Below are 19,635 nucleotides of genomic sequence, written 5' to 3' on the forward strand. Positions count from 1 at the left end.
GGGATGCTAGCTCTGCGTAGGAGCAAGGGGGCAGGTTGCAATCCTGCAAAGCTATCCTGTTATCACAAGTTTTTCTCACAGCGTTTCCCCGGGATGCCCTGAAGCCAGAATGTTTGCAAACTAAATACGCCTCCTTTCCGGCTGCACCTTCCCTGCCTCCTCCTCCTCTCCTTGCCCTCGCCTTCAAAGGGCAGCGTGCCGCATGAGATCATCCTGCCAGGTGCTGGGTGGGCAGCTGGCATCTGTCAGCAACCTGCACGCTTCAGCGAGCTCAGCGATGACATCTCCCTTAGCCAGGAGGAGCTGGAAGAGAGGCGGCTGTTCTTTTGCGAGGGAAGGTTGAGGGGAGAGGCTTCTGGAGGAGGTTAATCATTAAACAGGGGAGCAACAGGTGCCAACTAGTAATGCCAGAACATTGGTTTCTGGGCTGGGCAGGAAACGTCGCTGAGGCTGCAATACTGACTGAAGTTTTATTTTCTTTGTCTTGAGTCTCAATCAACTTTTACGTTCCAGAAGTAAATAGAGAGGGCATGTAAGCAAACAGACAGGACCATCTTTTCCACCCACCACTCGCCGATGGGGTATGAAACATCAGATAAGCTGTGCTTGACCACTGACTGGATTCCCTCGTGCTGTGCTTAGGGAAAACTGCCCTTGTTTTCCTAGCACTCTACACACAAGTGACCTCACTCATGCCTGCAGTGTGGTAGGGACTTGCAGAAGCCAAGCAGGGGCTGCTGTGACTACTGTCACGGAGCAAAGGGGTGACTGAATCCAGCGTTTGACTCCACCAGCTCAGCACTCCCAACACGCGGTCTCTACACCCCATCCATGCTGCCACCACCACTGCCAGCCTTCAGGTGGCCACAGGAAGATGAGGGCTGCTCAGTCGCCACAGCGTGGCTGTGAACATGGGTTTGAGCATACCGAAAGAGAGGCAGTATCAAGAACCTCCACAAGTGTCAAGAAAGCCATGTTGAAGTCTTTCTTTTGCAACTGGGGATGCTGCCATGGCCCTAAGCCAAGAGGTATGAGTGAGGAGAGCTTAGGACTGGAGCTCTGAAGAGCCAACTCATGGGTTAGATTTGAGGAAAAGGTTTACAACTGTTCTTTACATGAGTTATCACACTAGATTCGGATGAAAATCTCTTAATTTCTGCTAAAACCAACCCCCTGTTCTGCTAAAAATAACTTCTTTCCTCCGAATGCAATACAGACATTTAATCAAATCAGTTGAGGGACTGGACTGAGTCATGTTAACATAACTGGGACTCGGATTTGAGCAGGCACATCCGCACAGGCAGTGATTTTTTGCTAATTCTTTTCAAAATTAACTGTTTACAAGTTTCATTTCAAAATAAGGCTTCATTTCAAAACACACAGCAGTTATTTCAAATCAAACAAATGAAAACGAAACAAATAAGAGCAAAACAAAACACTTCATAGGGGGATGACCAAAACACCTTGGTAAAACTGACTACTTCCATCTGGAAAGAGGAGCGAGGGAAGATGTTTTTCTAAATTTTCAGTGAATTACTAAACCAGACATTTACACAGTCCCAGGGAAAACCCTGCTGCTTTTTCAAACAAGCTCTGATGCTTGTCCAGGCCATCTCCTGGGAGTCAGAAAGTCTGCATGAGGAAATGCAAACCTGGGGAGCTCCGCAGTGCTAACATGGAAAGCAGTTGGAGGGCTGCGTTTTTCCATTACCTCTGGTCTGGAGTGAGGACAAGCCATGTTTTCCAAACACACGCAGGAGCCAGGAATAGAAGCTCGGCTCTCGGAAGACAAAAAGAAGACAAAAAGCAATTGAGCGGAGATGGTAGGCAGCCACCCAGCTCAGCTGCGTTGATGGGGCAGAAGGAGCCCTTGGCTGAGCCCCAGGACCGTGCCTGGCCATTGCGTCCCTGCCTTCTTGGCAAGTCCAGCAGCCCCAGCACGAAAGGACAGGGAATTGCCTTGGGTGTGGGATGCTGTTCCCCAGTCCGCTTTCCTTTGTGGCTTTTCCACCCTTCCCCTGGACAGAGCCCAGAAACCATTTGCTGAGTAAACACAGGAAGGAGACTCCTGCAGAGGAGCCTTGACACGGAGCCACAGGGTTTCTAGCAGCGCAGCAGGTTCATGACCTGCCAAAGAGAAACAGCTCCAGGCAGCAGAGGCTGCCCCACTGGCCGCGAGGGCAGGGCACGGTGGCTCAGCAGCTGGCCGTGCACGAGTGTGCCCTGTCCCCCAGGAGCAGGGACAGGCACTCGGCACGTGCTCGCCCAAGCCTGTGGTCTCCTGGGCTGCAGCACAGCGTGGCCACTACTGTGACAGGCATTTACAATCTGGCTTGCTGTCCACAAGCTGCAGGGGAGATCCTTTTTGCTTTTCTAAGTGGCGCAACGCTGTGAACTCCGAAAGACATTGCACTGGGATATCCCTCTGTAGTAGCGTAGGGGTTTGGCAACTCCTTCCTCCGAAGATTTGTCTCTCAGCCACAGTATTCAACTTCGCCATGGGTACTCCACCACCGGGGCCTGCACGCCTGCAGTCCCCACCATGTTCCTGCTTCTGGCCATGGATCACGGATGCTCAGAGGGGGTACCCTGAGCTGCACGGCCCTGGGATGGGCAGAGAGCCCTGCAGCTGTGGGACTCTGCAGGACCCACAGAGCTGTAAGGGGTGGGAGGGCGAGCTGGGAGCCACACTCTCTGCTCCATACAAAACTAGCTTGGGAGGTGGTGAGCATCCCATTAAATGGACAGATGTCAGGTTTAAGTGGAAAACAAGGACTCTGTGTTTTTGTTCTCCATACACTAGGTAAATAACCAGGGGAATTGTCACGGCCGGGTGGATAGGCTCAGAAAACAGCAGATTCACACGGCAGAAATCCCTCACAAACTGCTCAACCCAAAGAAGCACAAGACACCACAGCTCTGGCAAGTAGGGCAGGACTGTAAGGTCCTTGGAGCCTACACGGCTTGTCCACCATTACACAAGGCTGAACGGAAAGGTAAATACTTTGGGAAAAGATCTGGTCAAAGGTGGCCAGAGCACCCAGACCACGATGCTGCCCTGGGCCGCACACTGCACCAATGCCGCCTCTGCAGCAGCACTAGAGGAGGAAATCCCCTCTTGCAACATGCATGTGACCCTGGGGTTTGCGCAAGGCAGGGTACGGGAGGGCGTTCAGGCAGCTCGCACAGCCCTGGCTCCAGCGTTTCCCGATGCTGACTTTGCTGGTAAAGCGGCTGTTCTTCAAATGCACGGAGGAAATCAAATCAGTGCCTGATGATGCAATGTGGAGGAAGTCAGCAGGGGGGAACTTTCAAACAACATCCACGCGCTAAGCTATGAGAATACCATCAGCACAGGCATCCCTTGTGCAATGGCAGTGGGGAGTAAGGGCAGGTCAGATAGCACAGGGCTCAGGATGTCACCGAGCAGCTCAGCTCTGCCCACGGGGAGCTACTGAGGAAGGCAGAAACTGCATCGCCCACCAGGCCACTCGCCCCAAGGGGCTGGTGCCTTGTAGCACACTTCCACCACCGAGCAATGAGGTTTTCAGAGCCAGGTCTCTCGGCTGGCTGTCCCAGAGTGGGCACGTGGCTCCGAGCTGGGCAAGCTGCAGCAGCAGGGCCATAGTTTCATTTCACTGCTGAGGGCAGAAACGGAGGGAGGCAAGCTGCCAGATGCTGATGCAACACATGGTGCTGCTTTGTAAGGCTTTCTGAAGGATTAGGAGGAGGAGGATTTCAGTGGCTGGGGGCGGGTGATGTAAGCCTGCCAGCCCTGGGCTGGGAAGCATCACACCAGTGTGTCACTGCTCTCAGTAGGATTTCTTCTTTCGCATTTCAGTGAGCTGGGATCTCTGCCAGAGAAGGAGTAGGATGGATGAGTAAACAAACAGCACTTCACTTTCTTTAAGCAGTGTGGAAGGAAAGTGAAAGAGCTGAATGAGATAACAACTGCTCTTTTTCCCTTGCTCCTCTCCCTTGGCTCCTTGCTGCTGTGTGCTCAGGGTGCAGCACTGTCCCTGGGAATGACTCCACACACCCTGCAGCATGCCCAAGTGCCCTGTGATTTCACATGAGAACCATGTCCTAGCCTTCTCTACACAACCTCCCACATTGCTAGAAGGCCCATTGCTCCATGCTCGGCCCACGCAAGGAGTGTCTCAATTTCGCACAGAAGAGCCAAGTTCTGCTGTCACACAGACAGCATGTTAAAGAGAGAAGCCAAAAGAAATGGGGTGGCTGTAACTGAAATAAACCCATCCAAATTAATGCCCTGACCGCTCTGCTAACAGAAACCCCAGCAGCTCCAGCAGTGGATATGGACCGAGCTGATGCAACCTAGGTTAAATGCCCACTGGGGCCAAGATGAACCCTTTTGTACAGTGAGACCCCGCGCTTGATTCACATCACTGTGCTATGCGAGGGGCAGGTATAGAAGAGCAAATGCAGGCTCTCAAGCCTGGACACGAAAGCAGGAGTGTTACTGAAGGGCAGGGGTAGTGTTCAAACAGTCTGGAGGGAAGATTTAAAATAATGAGTTGCCATTCAGAAAGGATAGCAGGCAAGTTTATCCTTTGCCTAAGCAGGAATGATCTGCTATAGAAATACAGCGAGGAACAGTCTGGCAGAAGAGCACCTGGGAGGTACGGTGTGCTGGGACTGGGCTGGAGATGAGACTTACTGGAAAAGGCAGGCATCTTGTTGTCCATGAGAGCTGAACTGAGGCTTGAAGACCTGAGTTTACCTGCCTGTTCTGCTCTGCTCCAGGAGCTACACTTGCAATGTCCAATCCCAAATGTTGTCTTTCCAGGAAGGGCATGAATCAGTCACACGAAATTCCCAGGAAAACTGGGGTATTTGGGGGTGTAGAAAAAATCTCCTAGGAGTCCTTGTGTCCTCTGGACAGATTGCTTGTCTGTAAATGTCTGATGCCAAGAGAAAGAACTGACCTGTTCTCTGTGCCCACATGAAAGAGATTATCTGCTTAATCTGTGAGCCCATGGGAGACCGAGGAGAAACTCCTCATTTTTAATGACATCTGCAGCCCTGGAAGAGAGGGCCTCTTTGGGGTCTTTAGGAACAGTGATCTGAACACCTTTCCTGTGCCGTGCAAGTACTCCTGCTCCTGCATGGGATGAGGAGGGGGGCAGAGGATCTCCTCAGGGGTCTTGCTGAAGGAGTGAACCAGCACCAGAAACTTTCAAAACTAACTCACCCACCTGTCTGCGAAAGAATTGAGTCAAACAGACTTTCCAAGGACAGTGCAGAAGCACAATGATATTCTAGTTAAACCAAGGCCCCTGGTATTCACTGCGTGAGGAGAATGCAGACGAAAGCCCAGCCACTTCCCTCTTCGGGCTCTTTAGAAGAGCAAGTGCCACAGTCAGAACTTCTCCACCCTGTCCCTTTCACGCTGTTCCTGCTAACACTCGTGCTCCCACACTGCAGCTCTCCTACAGCCAGAGGATGCAGAGCGGGCTGAAGTTGTGCTGCCTGTTCCCAGCCAGGTGGCTGTGGCCAAGAAATCGGGGAGGGCTCTTTTACAACTTTTTGGACTAGGCAAATCACCGCTTCACTGCAGGTTTCCAGATGCAGCAGTATCTCCCTGCCAGCAGTCCTGTGTGTGTTTTGCTTTGACCGAAGGACTCGGGCTGAGGGAGTGTTGCAGCAGGAAACCCAAACTATGACCTCCCCCAAGCCTCCTCAATCAGCACCGATGGCCCAGACACCCCCAGCTCTGGGCAAGCACATCCAAGGGCCTGAAGCAGGGCTCCCTGTGCGGCGCATCGCCGCGCTTGGACTGCCAGCCCCAGCCCACTTCTAACCGCTGGCACGCCCTGAAGCGTGTTCAGAGATAATTAATACTGCTCTGTGGTTTCTCTGCGCCTTGCTCTCTTTCATCAGGTCCTTTACGACAGTTGAGCCTTGTTGCAGTGTAACAGCATCCAAACCACACAGTGCTGCCACTGTCTTGGTGCTACTTTCTTTCGTGAGAAGCCTGCCTCTGACAGCTGCTGACAGCTTGCAGCTTGGCTACTTTTCCACTTGAAGTTTACAGGCATTGCCCCTGAAGGAAAGAAAAGAGCTAACTAGAGAACAAGGAAAAGAAAGTGGCTAAATATAACTCCACCAACAGATCATGTTTGACACATACTTCTTCAGAGGAAAGAAGAACAGAGTGAGCATAAAATGGGGCCACCACTTTTCCATTTTTCATTTGAATGGAAATTTGTCAGTTACAGGCCCAACTCTCTCCTCCTCTTCCTAAAGCACATCTTTTATCTTGCTGCCAGAGGCTATTTGTGGATACTGCTGAGCTCCCAGATAGCACACTTCTCTCACTGAGAGCTGTGAGTCCCTGCCAAGTGTCTCCGAAAGCTCTCACGTCACTCCTGCACAGCCACTGCCATCGCTGCGCTCAGCAGGGAGCATCAGACCAAGCTGGTGAGTTGAGGAAAGGTGACAGCAAAAGGCTGCCAGCCTGGAGGAAGGCTTTGCAGACCAGATGCTAATGAGAAGAGTCTCCTAGCTGAAGGGTTTCCAGTCTGCCACAGCACACAATGCACAACAGCATTGCATTCCTGAAAATTACGGGTTTGAGCTGAACTTACAGGGGAAGAAAAGATTCCAGAAAAGGCACACCACAGCTAAGATTTTGTAGTGTTCCTCAGTTTAGTCCTACCGTACTCTTTAAAATTTGTCAAAGATATCAAGAGCACGTCTAATTTTCAGATAAGCTTCTAAGTTGTCAACCACAACATTCAAAAGCACCTATGCAGAAACCAAGAACCATATGAGTAAGCCCAAGGAGCACAGGAATCCAGCTGATCACGGCCCTGCCTACAGCACGATTCTTTCTAAAGCAATTCATACACCACCACGAGTCCAAAAATTCCTGAAGCTGGCACACAGATCTGGCTGCACACATAACAGAGACCATGGACTTTTTCAACTCATGGACATGGTGAAAGCCCTGCTGAGAAATGCCATGGAAAGGGGCTGCCTATGCCTCACCCGAGTTTATTGCGGTAGCCCTGTCAGCTGCATCAAGGGACACCACTGATGTCCACCAGTGGTTGCCCCGGTGGCAGATCTGGCTTTTGCAATGCTAAAATACTCACTGATGGAAAATACAAAATGGAAAAACATTTGTAAGGGAAGGCAGAGGAAAGATGGCACATGGAAAGGAAGAAGAGGGTAGAGGAATGCGTCACTTGTGGTGTTTACATATGACAACACCATCCTACATGGCTGCTGATTAAGGAAGACAAAGAGGAAGTGAGCATTAACTCTGAGGTGACACTGTGGAGATGGAAAGTGAAGGAGGCTATGAGAGAATGTCTGGGGTAGGAGCAGAGGGGTCAGCCCAGAAGTGCAGCCCTGCCTCGTGCTCATTCCTGGCATCAGCAAAGAAAAATAATGTGGAGAGTGAAAACAGGGGATAGGCGAAATGCTTGAAGCTGGGAGACTGCAACAGCTTCTTCCCAGCTGCAGATAAAAGCAGTTTGTCTAAGGCCACCCACAATTCTCTCCCCTCTCCCTTTTCCACCATCTGGGTACACTGTGCACATCGCATATTTTGTGATACATTCAACTGTCTGCAGGTGGAAGGAGAGAGTACAGAAGGGAGCCCTCTGGAGAGGAAGAAAGCTGGGTTTGGCCGAGGATTCCTACTCCTCAGCAACAACTGTGGAGGAAAGGAGAAGAGCAGATATTTATTTTGGACCAGTGAAAAGTGGCCTAGTGGTTAGTCACGAGATCAACCACTGGAAGACCTAAGTGTAAGGCTCTGTCTTGGTTTCAGTTAGAACAGAATTAATTTTCTTCCTGGTAGCTGGTGGAATGCTGTGTTTTGGCTTAGGATGAGAAGAGTGCTGATAACACCCCGATGCTTTAATTGTTGCAGAGCAGTGCTTATACCAAGCCAAGGACATCTCAGCCTTTTGCTCTGTCCTGCCAACGGGCAGGCTGGGGGTGCAGTAAGAGCTGGGAGGGGACAGACCCAGGACAGGTGACCCAAACTAGCCAAAGGGGTATTCCATACCATCTGACGTCATGCTAAACAATATATAGGGATGGCTAGCCAGGGGAAGGGGGCCGGACTGCTCGGGGTTAGGCTGGGCATCGGTCAGCAGGTGGTGAGCAATTGCATTGTGCATCACTTGTTTGTACATACTATTATTACTTTCCTATTATCACCATTGTATTATTATTGTTATTATTTTTACTATTATTTTGTTATTATTATTTTCCTGTCTTATTAAACTGTCTTTATCTCAACTCACGGGCTTCACTTTCCATTTCTCTCCCCCGTCCCAGAGAGGGAGGGGGGAGGGTGAGCGAACGGCTGCGTGGTGTTTAGCTGCCGGCCGGGTTAAACCACGACAGGCTCTGCTCTAGTCCTTGTGCAGAAGGACTGAGGAATAGCCCAGGCTCTGGTTGGGGCACACAGGCACACACTACACCATGTGGCACTGGCAGGCGGTGAGGCCAGTGACCGGGGAGCTGGCCAAAGCCCAGCCAGCCCTGCTGCTGGAGGGGACATGCCTGCAGCCTCAGACCCACTGCAGCTCCGTGGGAAGATGTGAGAGCAGTGCCGGTACTGTGCATCGGAAGAAACACGCTTTGGTCTCGGCCCAAAGGCTCCGGATGGGAACACGGAGTCACAGCCTTTTTTTAAACCAGAACCAGAAGCCTCTGTTGTGCAATGAAAATGTCCTGACGCATTTCCACAGACACAACATCCATTCCTCGGAGTTATGAGAGGCTACTGGGGGTGTAAGGTTGTAATTGGACTCGGCCCCTTTTACCAGCCCTCTTGTTCCAATGGGTCTGCTGGGAGAAGGGCATGCTCCCAGTTACCTGATGGTACTGGGGTGTCTCCAGCTTTCCTCCAGGAGCTGCTGGCTTAGCTGGATTACAGCTCCAGTCACAGCACCAACCATGCAAAGGACAATTTTCCATCTAAGACTCCATTAATTATACAGCCATTGCTTCACTCACCGCTGCAATCAGTTACTGCTGCTGTCAACAATCAATCGTACCGCTCGCCAGCCTTGCAGCCAGTGGCCAAATGAAAGGTAATGGATAGAAACTGAAGGCAGACAGCACCCAAGACAAAAATTTAACACAGAGAGAGAATAGGTAAGAAAATCACAAATTTGGCACAGCCTCCAGTTGTGCTGGGGCTCCTCCCAGGCCCCGGAGGAGTCCCTATGCTGTCATCATCATCCTTGGCAGGCTCAGCACAGTGAGCATCAGGCGCACCACTGCTTTGCTGAAAGTGTGAGGCAAAACCAGAGGACTGGCCCACTCACCTGGGAGGTGGCTGTGACACAGGGAGACAACTGGGAGTATCTAGGGAGGGAGAGTTTGCTCAGTTAAGAACTTGTCTTGGCAAAGAACTGGGTCTTGAGAAAGCCTGTAGTATGACATGCTCGAGGCTTTTCTATTAACTGTCTCTGTGCTCGTAAAACCAGCCCAGGCATTTGGCCAGCCCTGGAGCAAAAAGTGCTGCTTGTCAGCTTGTCACCCCCAGCCCCCCTATCGGAGCATCTGCTTGCAGCCAGATGGGCTGGATTTCCAAGCAGCTGTGAACACGTGGCCTGGGTCTGAAGCTTCCCATTGAGCCCCTGGGGTGCACAGCCTCCTGCAGCTTGGTGAAAGTTTCTCTCACATCCTTGGAAAGACGTGGCATCTGGAAACGTGCCATCCTTCCCGCAAGCACCCATAAAGAGAGGCTGCACCAGATGGTAAAGATGGGGCAACTTATCCTGCCATTGAAAACAAGTCAGTCAGGACTCAGAAAACTTACCCTGGGGCTAAGCAAACTGCATAGATACGCTGGGTGGTGACACACGTGGTGATAGAAACTGCATGGTTTGTGACTGCTGAGGCTTTAGAAAGCATCTCCCCAGGACTGGGCTGGAAAGCACAGCCCAGCGTTTGAGTGAGAGGAGCTTGGACAAACACTCAAACCGTGATCGTCATCTGGTGTCGAGCTGGTTTACGGAAAGCTCGTGTCTAAACACAGGGCGGTAAGTCCGCAAGTCCTGCTCTGCACCTGGCCCAAGAAATTACCACGGCCCCGGGGCCTGTGCTTAGGCAGAGGAAGTGAGGTTAGGACTGCAGAGCAGCTGTGAAATTCCTGCTTAGAAATTAATTAATCTAAAGCTGACTAGTTGCGCTTTAATCACCTTGACAGATAGTTTGTATTAAAAAGCTTACAAAGAGTCAAATTCCTGCACCCACAAATTCCAAAACAATTTAAATGCTAGAGTTGAGCTTCGTGCATTTCCAATCAGGGAAAGGGTGCAAGGGAGGAAAGGCAGGCAGGAATCGCGTCTTGTTTCGTTGTATGAATCATGGCTGTTTGTACAGTGAACTTGTTTCCATCCCATCCTAACAAGCTGTTAGAACAGAGGGAAGAAAAGGAAGGATCAGACCAGCATACGGTGGGCACCCTGTCAATAAATACACCCGTTGCATTCCTATTCCGAGACCCAGGGCTACTTTTGAGAAGTGATGGGAAATAAGGAAGAAACATATCCTCTGCACTGCTGGCTTTAGGCTGAGTTTGTTTCTTAACCGGGGGCAATATAGCTAAACACTGGCCGAAACAAAAACCATGGGGATCTACAGAGGAAACGCAGTTGAGACTCAGCCATAAATATTCTCCAAAAATAAATAGAACACCTTAATTTAAACAGTCCTGTCACCACACCCAGGCCAGGCTGAGGCTGCAGGGAACTGCAGAACAAAATGTCCTCGCTTGCCAGTGCCTGCCCGGGCTCCCCCGGCCCCGCAGCATCACGGATCCCGGCACGGAACTGCAGCACCGCCACGCAGCAGGCAATGCATTTACAGATAGCGTGATGGCAGGAAGGATTTACAGCCCCTTCAGCGCTTCTACTTAACTGTGAACACACAAGCCACCGTATGCATGCTCAGTATGTAATTCATGCAAATATAACACGAGCTGGACTCCACCTCCACTGAGTGAAATGCCTGTTCGATGTCTGGACCCAGCTCCAGCCCCTTCTTGAAGCTGATCCTTTCCATTTTAACACCCTTTTCTCTAAGTAACCAGCAAATTCTGGGTGCTAAGACTGACAATTTTCTGCCCCTGGGCTCTATCTCAGGTAGCAAAGCAAAAAAACAAACATGCAAACAAAAAGTAGGGTTATTTTACGGGATTAAAAAAAAAAAAATGTTGCTCAAATTGTTGTTGGTAGATTTTCTTTTCCTGTCTTGGGCCACTTTCTAGTTTTGTTGTGTTTGTTAATGTACACCTTTTCAGACCCTCGCTGCCTACATAGTATATGGCATGTCACAGGAAGTCTCATTTGCATGCTTTAAAATTGATTGTTCAGGGCTTTTTATCTGGTCAAAGCCAGGAGTGGCAAGCTTAATGCCTGCTGCTGCAGGGTCAGAGTCACAGGTCAATGTTGTTTTGGGGCCAAAATAGGGTTCCTAAACCAGCCCTGCAGCACTGGTGGCGTGTATTTGTCATTCTGGTGCTGCTGCCTTTCGGGGTGACTGCATGATTCTGCATGCTCCCAGAGGAGTAGCTGGATCCTCCATGGCTCTGGCAGGCATGGCTTCAATGAACCATTTCTTTGAAGAAGGGAGCTGGTGCAAAGAGAGCCATTGCTCTTCCCTTGTATCACTGCAGGGTTGGGAACGGAAAAATACACACAGGGTAGAGGTTAATGGTTCTCCCCATACACGCCAAGTCCTTAATTGCCTTTTTTAGGAGTTTGTGGAAAGTACCCTATTTCCTTGACGTCAGCCATGTGGAGTCACCACCAAGACAGGCAGAAAATATGTACCATCTGGGGGTGGTGGGCCACAGGAAAATCACATTGAGGCTTTCTGGGGTTTTCCTTAAAGGCATGCCCACGCCTTGCCCTGAAGCTGTCCCAAAGTGTGCCCTGATGGCAAACGACCCTGCAACGTCCAGCTGCAAGCATGCATCTTGCTGCTGCCTCCACTGCTGCCCTTCCACATTGGGCTTTGCTCTGAGTAGCTCCCTGGCACCTTTCCTCTGAGAAAGTCCAAGTTGGGCTGCAATCCAGAAGAGCCGGGGTGCTTGGGCTGGCGATGGAGATGTCCTGAAGAGAGGCAACAGCTGGCACTGTCCCAGCGGCTGCCTGGATGTGGCACAAGCAAGCTTCCCCATTCCTCAAGTGGAGGCTCCTCTGCAGGTTGTAATGAGGACTGGGAAGAGCAGAATGCTGAAGTGCATGAAGTTCATTTTCTATGCACTCCATCCATTGCAGAATTAGTGAGTGCAGCACAGCTGTCACAGATCTCTAAGTGACAGCTCCTTGGGTATCCAAGTTATTTTTTAAATAAACATCAATGAAGAACACATTCATATCAGAAGAAAAGTCAAAAGATTATGTACAGTGTAAAAATATAAACTACTTCCAATGTTGACAGTTAAATCAATCATTTTAGGAAGACTCTGAAAATCAGCCAGCTCATTTCAAACTGCAATGTGGAAGAAATTTGAAAAATGTGGACTATTTTCGTACTCTGCCCTTCTGCTCAATTCATTAGTTTGGAAGTCAAAGCTGTTGTTTGCATGCAAGCGTTTCCACTTGCCACCGAGACCATACTTGTGGCTCCACAGTACTGCTCGCTTGCAGTCATGTGTTTAAGTGTGTGTAGTTTCACTTTTACCGCATGAATCATGTCCTCAGGGAACTGCAGAAATGCCCTTCCGTCATCGCTGCTCAGATCTGTGGTGTCAAAATGAGAAACGGGTTTAGTCTGGTGCCAGCTTCTCAGCCCCGCAAAGCACCAGTACCTCCAGAGACGGGAGCAGATTGCATGCAGCCATCTTGGCACCTCATCCCTTCAGTTTATGCTTGCTGAAAAGTTTGTAAACTTGACTCGCACAAAAGTCTGATGTGCATTTTGGAACCCTTACAGCTTATTACCGGAGTTTCATTTTGGTCATTTTGGGCTGGGAGCCAAATGAAAGTCCTCTGCGCCTCAGTTTCATGAGGAAACACTCACTCATTGCCTCTTAGTCCCGGATTAGTGATGAAACACACCATGGCTCCTCCTCTCAGCTTTATTAGCATGGGGAAACCTCCAGCATAAAACTGTCTCCATGCTCCGTCCTGGTAATGAGATCAGGAATTCTGTCAGTGCCTTTTCTGACCTTGGTGCTGTTTGCATCCTCGTCTCTGGCTGTCCGAAGATAAGCATCATGGAAGCACCAAACTTGCTGGAGAATGGAAATATTCCACAGCAAAGGAGATGTCCGTGTTGCAAAGTGGCTTTATATACTTCAATATTTGGTTTGATTGCGCTCTCAGTAGTCACCTGTTTGCTCCTTCATAAACAGGTAAGGATAAATTCCTGACTCTGGACTATACAACATGCATATACTCCTAATGGTTAATACTGCTGTGTTTATAACATCATCTAACTGTAAACTAGTCATTCTTTCTCTCTTGGAGACTGTTAACTCTTTTGCTTTCCAAGTTGTATCTGATAACATTTGACCCAGTGCCTTGGGAAATCATCTTCAGCATTTTGCTTCTATTTCCATAAGCTTCAAAAACCCAAGTTTTTATTTCATTCTCTTTTATGTCCTCTCCTGCATCAATGATGTGTGCTTTCCTAATATGATGTGGACTGATGATGCTCTGTCAGGACAAGAGGCTGAGGAGTCTTGGTCTTTCACCAGGCACAAAGACTTTTCACTCTACTTTGCCAAGTGCTAATAGAGTCTTATAGTCTTGCCTAAGTTACTGAGTCATGTTGTCTTCTGGATTTCATTAGCTAATTTCATTTTTTGTTTTGTTTTGTTTTTCCCTTTTCTCTATCTGCATGTGCTGTAACAAAAAAAAAAAAAAAAAAAAAAAAAAAAGGGAGAGCCAAGTCATTAGAGTGCTGAAGTCCAGCTTTTTACTTGCTGCTTTCCAAACTGAATTAGTTTCTGGGAAGATCCAAGGCTTGTTTTTAATATCCCACTGTGATGTAGCTCCCTCCAATTTCAGTCCTGGGGAGAAAATGGGCAAGGAAAAAGTCCCCTTCTGTTAGGAGGCAGGATGGCTTGTTCTCATGGTCTTGAGAATCATCTAACCTTGGGATACAATGACTCCAGGGACCCTTCAGAGAACTGACTCTGCAAAGCACTGATTGCTTTTATAAAATATGAAATCTGCTCAATTTCCATAAGAGAGAAATCTGCTCTGCACCTTACAGCACTATCTAGCAGACAATTTAAAAAAAAAAGAAAAAAAAGAAAAAAAATGTTTGGGTACTTTTAGCCTCCCTCCTACAGCCTTCCCTATCTATTTCAGAGCTGTGAGTAGCAGGTTCATGACCTGCAGTCACAACTGCATCCTTCTGATGGCAATGAGCACCCAGACACACACAGCATTTCCCACAGCCCTCTCACACCCTGCTTTATATGATCTTGCAGAAAGACAGTTCCTTTAGCAAGTGAAAGAACTGTCCTTAATCCCATCGGTTTATGTTCATTGGAGAGAGAGAGAGAGGAGCAAGGATCAAAAGCTTTTCCCTGCAAGGAAACGATACCCTCCCCAGCACGCAGGACAGCAACCTCTTAAGGAGTAGAGGAGGTCCTGTTTCAGCAGGGAGCGTAAACATTTCAGAGCTCGCAGCCTGCAAGATGCGAGAGGCAATTGGGTGCCTACGCCTGTAACTTGACCTCAAGTCTGCTCTTTTGGGTCCCTGACCAGACAGCAAACAAAATTCCAAAACTGCTCTCTGGGAAGAGCATAACCTTCATAAGCAAACACCGAGCCATGAGTCACAGGAATGTACTGAAATCTTTCACTCCTGTCAGTTTACCACGTGTGCTCCCACAGAGCCACCTCCTTCCCTGGGCTGGAAGGGCATCGGAAAGCCGCCCTGGCTAGGGGACCAGAAAGCCCTGTGCCTGTCACCCTGAGCTAAGCATGGTGTAGCGGTTAAAGAGAGGTAGGCTTAAAGTCAGCAGCTGTCCTCCCCATCCTGCACATAGGTACACTCTCGATAGCATCGCTTCAGCTGTGTGTTTCCCTCTTTCTCCTTGCAACGAAGCCCTCGGGGCACTCCAAGGCAACGGAGCCCTTGCAAGGAGTTTGATGTCAGCATGCCTCCGCTGCTCCCCGAGCACAGTGGGAAAGCAGCGTCTGCACTACAGCATAGGCTGGCCCGCCAAAGCACCAATTCTGGAATAAATGATTTCAAGTTGCAATGCACAATAAGCAATGATTCATGGTTTTTATGAGGATGAATTAGCACAATGTTGTAAAGCTCCCCACGCATATGGCTTTGAGTCCATATCTGCATTTGTGAGAGCTGAGTCCAGGCATGAAATGAAAGTCCTGGCTCTCGAGACACGTGCAGACCTCCTCCAGGCACTGGTTGTCTTCTTTATTTTGTTAAAATACCACCAAAGTGGATATGAAGAAGGCTGATCTTTTTTAAACACTTAAAATTTTGTCAGAGAACAACTATATTTTTCATAACAAACCATTGTTTGCATTTGACAGCAATGACTGTAATTACAGATTAAAATGTTATTTCCCTTTCTGGGGACCACTTCTGTGTACTTGAGATGCTAATGCTGCTCACTGACAGATGGAAAAGTCTCAGCAGAAAACACTGACCAAGCCTTGCTTCTTTCCACAGCCACCAGAGACATGCTGGGCACACGGATTTTGTAAGTATGGAGATAACAGAGCTGCTTTCTGGTTTTGTCAGACTTTTGCTGGGACAAAGATAACTGTCTCTCAGTATCATCTCACAGTCCCTATGCCTGCTCTCACCTGCTCCACAGGAAGGTGTAAATTCTGACCACAGAAGTACAGAGCCCATAGGACACGCTGGCCATGACAAACAGATATCCTCAGCTCTGCACCTAGGGCTGCCAGCCAGCAACCCTGTCAACCCTGCCAGAATCAGCCCTTAAAATCAGTGTCACAGGGTCAGACGTGTTGCTACCCGGTGTCGGTAGTCAGGCTCAAGCAAGGGCAGTTCTACAGAAACAGCCTGTGTACCAGCACAGAGCCTCAGGGAGATTTCATCAAATCGGTGAAACACTTTGGCAGGCATTAATCTAACCAGAAAGGCTTCCCCAGACAGAGGCAGTGGCTGCAGGTGCCACTGGGGCTGGGTATCCCCGTTACCTGCTATTGGATCCACCCTGCATCGAGAGCCTGCTGCATGAAGTACTGCAGAAACATGCACCTTGTGCTATGCCCAGTCAAACCTGGCCGTGTGTTCCAGACAGTGAGCAGATTCCTGTAACCCTCATCATCCTGCAGTTCTGCCCATGAAGTAGCTCTCCTTAGGGACCAGCTCAGACCCAGCCCTCAGAAAGGTTCCCTTTCTCTAGGGTGCTTTGAGCAGCTCACCTGCAATGGCAGGGAGCCCTTGCAAGCCACCCGTGGCCCCAGGGTCCTTCAGAGCTTCTCTCAGCAGATTGAGACCCGTTTCTAGCACTTCTGAGTTAGTAAGCTGAAAAAGATCCGTAGTAACAATAACAATCATCATCATCTACAGAAAATGTCAGAAAGGGAGAGGGGAACAAGATGTGGCAACAGGAGACAGTAACAGAATGCGCACGTACAGAACAAGGCTGTCTTTAAACACAGTTAATCACCATTCCTGTTTTGTCTGTGTTTTCCTCAGTATTGAACTATTCTACATCCAGCAACAAAGCTACCATGATCTGGGAGTGGAACTTAAAGCACTGCGATGACTTGGTGCAGCAGAACCGCAAACACCTGATAATCAAGCAGAATGGCAACTACTTCATCTACGCTCAGATCAGCCGCCGAAAGAACGTGACAGAGCTTTTTTCAGTGGAGCTGTACAAAGAGCCAAACATCAGTCTCAACAAGGCCATCGGACCAAAGGCGGGGGATGAAAAGGGCATGGTAAATTTTGGTAGGCCTTTCTACCTGCAGAAGGGAGATACGCTCTACTGCGAGGCAAATATCAGTCCTGAAGCTATTAGGATGGGGAATGACACATATTGGGGCTTGTATAAAATATAGCAGGGTTCTGCTCTGAGTCAGCTCCTCCCTTACACCCTCCAGGAAACCTTAGGGCACTTATCGTCATGGATGAAGAGCGTGCAATTTCTCTTCGTATGAAATTCAGTTTGCTCGAGCGCATGCCGTAAGAGGCTGGTACCCTGCAGTGACAGAGTCACTAAAAAAAGGGGGGGATAGCAAACTTTGGTAATAAGGGATGGCACCTGATCACCACAAAGTGCGAGAGAAAGATGCTTTTGGGATGAGGAGTCTTTGATGCACTGCAGGGTTGCCCCTGAGGTCCTGGAAAGACAAGTCACTATATTCAATCTGTTCCGAGCTGGGGAGGAGCTCTGCTTTGCAGCTGGTTGCATTTCAGAGCTGGGTAGACGTTGGTACCTTGGGTCCCTTCTAATGAAAGGTGCCATGTAAAACTAAGGTATTCTACACGATTCCTGCACAGCCTGCCCATGAATGGTGCATATAGGGTGGGGGGGTGGGGGGTGAGGCAGTTCAGAGACAGTCTGTGATGAAAGGAAAGCTTCTCCACCCCACCTGCAGCTTTGCCCTCTCTGTGCTACTGGCAAGGGAAACACCACGTTGGAGTTTCCTAAGGGGAAATTCCTAAGGGAAACACAGCCCCAGGCAGGCAGAGTTGTGGCACGCTGCCCAACCAGGCCGGTGCTGCAGCGGGGAGGTGGGAAATATGAGCCAGCAGGGGAGCAGCACGGCCTTCACCTGCTTGGGGAGCTGAGACACTGCTCGCTTCAAGGCCTTGACTACCTACAGCGCTTGCTGGGATGAACACCAAATCACCTGCACATCAAGGGAAGGTCTCAAAGCCTTAGCAAGGGCAAAGTGCTCCTGGAAAACCAGTCTGCTGTGGCCACGTGGTGATCCAGCTGCCCCATGGTGTAGTTTTTCTCCCTTGCCTGGGCTCTCCCAGGGGCTAGGTGCTTTGCTTTCCTGCCAGCTCCACCTTAGTGTGTGGAACCCCTCTGCCGTGCCTCAGAGAGCATCCCAGCCTTATGGATGGATTTGCACAGGAAAGCAAAGCAACTGAGAAGCTGACTGGAAATAAATAATCACTTCGGGTGCTTGGGGTGGGTTGGGGCAGTTAGTTCTGCTGGTAGCTCTTACAATTTTATATTCTATGTATTTTAATTCTAAAGAACCAAGCGCCAACCTTTCACAGAGATTTCTCCAGTCTCATGTTTTGTTTCGTGCAATCTGTTACTGATGAAAATGTTACTCTTGTTCTTACTTTGCTTGGTTTATTTCCCTCAGTTTAAAATAAAAAAATCTTACAAACCGCAAGTACATCTCGCTTCTTTGATACGGACCGAGAAGATAACTGACTGACGCATTTCTCTACCCTTCATCTACTTTCACTGAACCTTCTGCTCCGAGCGGCTGGTGGTATGAGCACGGAGTAAGAGTATTTTGAGCTGCACAGTCCCAGGGCAGCATCGGATGGGGTCCTGAGCCCTGCACGCAGGGGAGCTGCCTGTGGCTCAGCCCCAGGGGAACGGGGAGGAGGGGAGGTCTGTACCAGGGCAGCCCGCACACGTAGGGGCACAAAGGCGGGCAAAGTGACGGGCAGCAGAAGCAAGCAATATGGCTTCAGCATTTGGCAGAAGCTGTCATGTGAAGACACCCCCTCAGTTACTCTGTGAGACACAAAGCAAGTCCAAAAACCCCCACTGGGGGTGAAAGACTCCTCACTGAAAGTCAAACCAACAAAATCACAAACCCTGCAATACCCCAGCCAGAAAATCTGGCTCCGACACCCAGGCAAGGATAAAAACAGAAGGCAGATGCAGAAATGTCATCTGAAAGATACTGCCTGGAGGCCTCCTTGTTCCATGGGATGTTTTCAACATGCCCATCAGAAGGTTGCTCACAGCAGAGCTGCAGGATGGTCTCAGCATCCCCCTCCCATCAGTGTGTCAGTGTTAAGTCTTGTGTCCTTCCCCTGTGCCTCAAAATGTGTGGGGAAATCTCTGTTCTCTCTTCCTTCTTTGACAAGAAGAGCATGCAGAGGTCCTCACACATTGCTACTCGCATTCAGTGGGGCCAGCATCATGAACGTCACGAAAACAACAGCATTGCCCCAACCCTTCCTCCCCAGCCCACCCTGCCAGGGACCAAAGTGTTCAGATTCCTCAACAATGTAAACATCTCCTTGCCTTGCCCAGTGCCTCAAACTGGAAATCCCGCCCCTCTGAAAATTCCCAGGATTATTAAACCATTACAGTGTCAAAAAGTCATTTACACGATAAACTTTTTTCTCTGATGACTGAAATTATCATTTCCTACCAGGAAATTATCATTTGCCACCACATTCTCTTTCACTGAGATGTCAGGTTACCAAAAAGTAGCGTACTTCTCTGTAGCATGAATGCCTTTTAATTAAATGTGCTTTCTCATCTACGGGAAGTATGACTTAAAGGACCATGAATGTATCATGAGATTGACTTCATAAGTAACTAGTCACATGCCTTCAGCCTGGAAAAAATGCCTTTTTTTTTCTTTACAGGACTCAGGGAGTTTCTGCTTTCCCAGAAGCTTAGTATGCTGCATAGCCCCGTGCAGGATCAGAGGCACAAAGGCCCTCAAAGTT

At 49.3% G+C, this 19,635-nt stretch overlaps 1 protein-coding gene and 1 long non-coding RNA gene across 3 annotated transcripts in view; one reads left to right on the plus strand and one right to left on the minus strand.

Moving 5' to 3' along the window:
* The window catches only part of LOC113844284 (uncharacterized), a 135,471-nt gene that overhangs the window by 36,498 nt on the left and 79,338 nt on the right, over positions 1-19,635 (minus strand). The window lies entirely within an intron of this gene.
* LOC101802072 (uncharacterized) lies at positions 12,803-18,323 on the plus strand. The gene is made up of 3 exons (XM_005008868.6): positions 12,803-13,360; positions 15,664-15,694; positions 16,666-18,323. Exons 1-3 carry the CDS (start codon positions 13,124-13,126, stop codon positions 17,031-17,033), a joined length of 636 nt encoding a protein of 211 aa, XP_005008925.2. The 5' UTR covers positions 12,803-13,123; the 3' UTR covers positions 17,034-18,323.

This window comes from Anas platyrhynchos, chromosome 8 (assembly GCF_047663525.1).
Source record: "Anas platyrhynchos isolate ZD024472 breed Pekin duck chromosome 8, IASCAAS_PekinDuck_T2T, whole genome shotgun sequence".
In the NCBI taxonomy this organism is placed as follows: domain Eukaryota; kingdom Metazoa; phylum Chordata; class Aves; order Anseriformes; family Anatidae; genus Anas; species Anas platyrhynchos.

Bases quoted from the DNA above. Each gene is read 5' to 3' on its own strand.
- LOC101802072 (XM_005008868.6), top strand. From the start codon at position 13,124: ATGCTCCGTCCTGGTAATGAGATCAGGAATTCTGTCAGTGCCTTTTCT. The intron at 13,361-15,663 runs GTAAGGATAAAT...TTCTTTCCACAG, and splicing joins GTTTGCTCCTTCATAAACAG to CCACCAGAGACATGCTGGGC. The intron at 15,695-16,665 runs GTAAGTATGGAG...TGTTTTCCTCAG, and splicing joins ATGCTGGGCACACGGATTTT to TATTGAACTATTCTACATCC.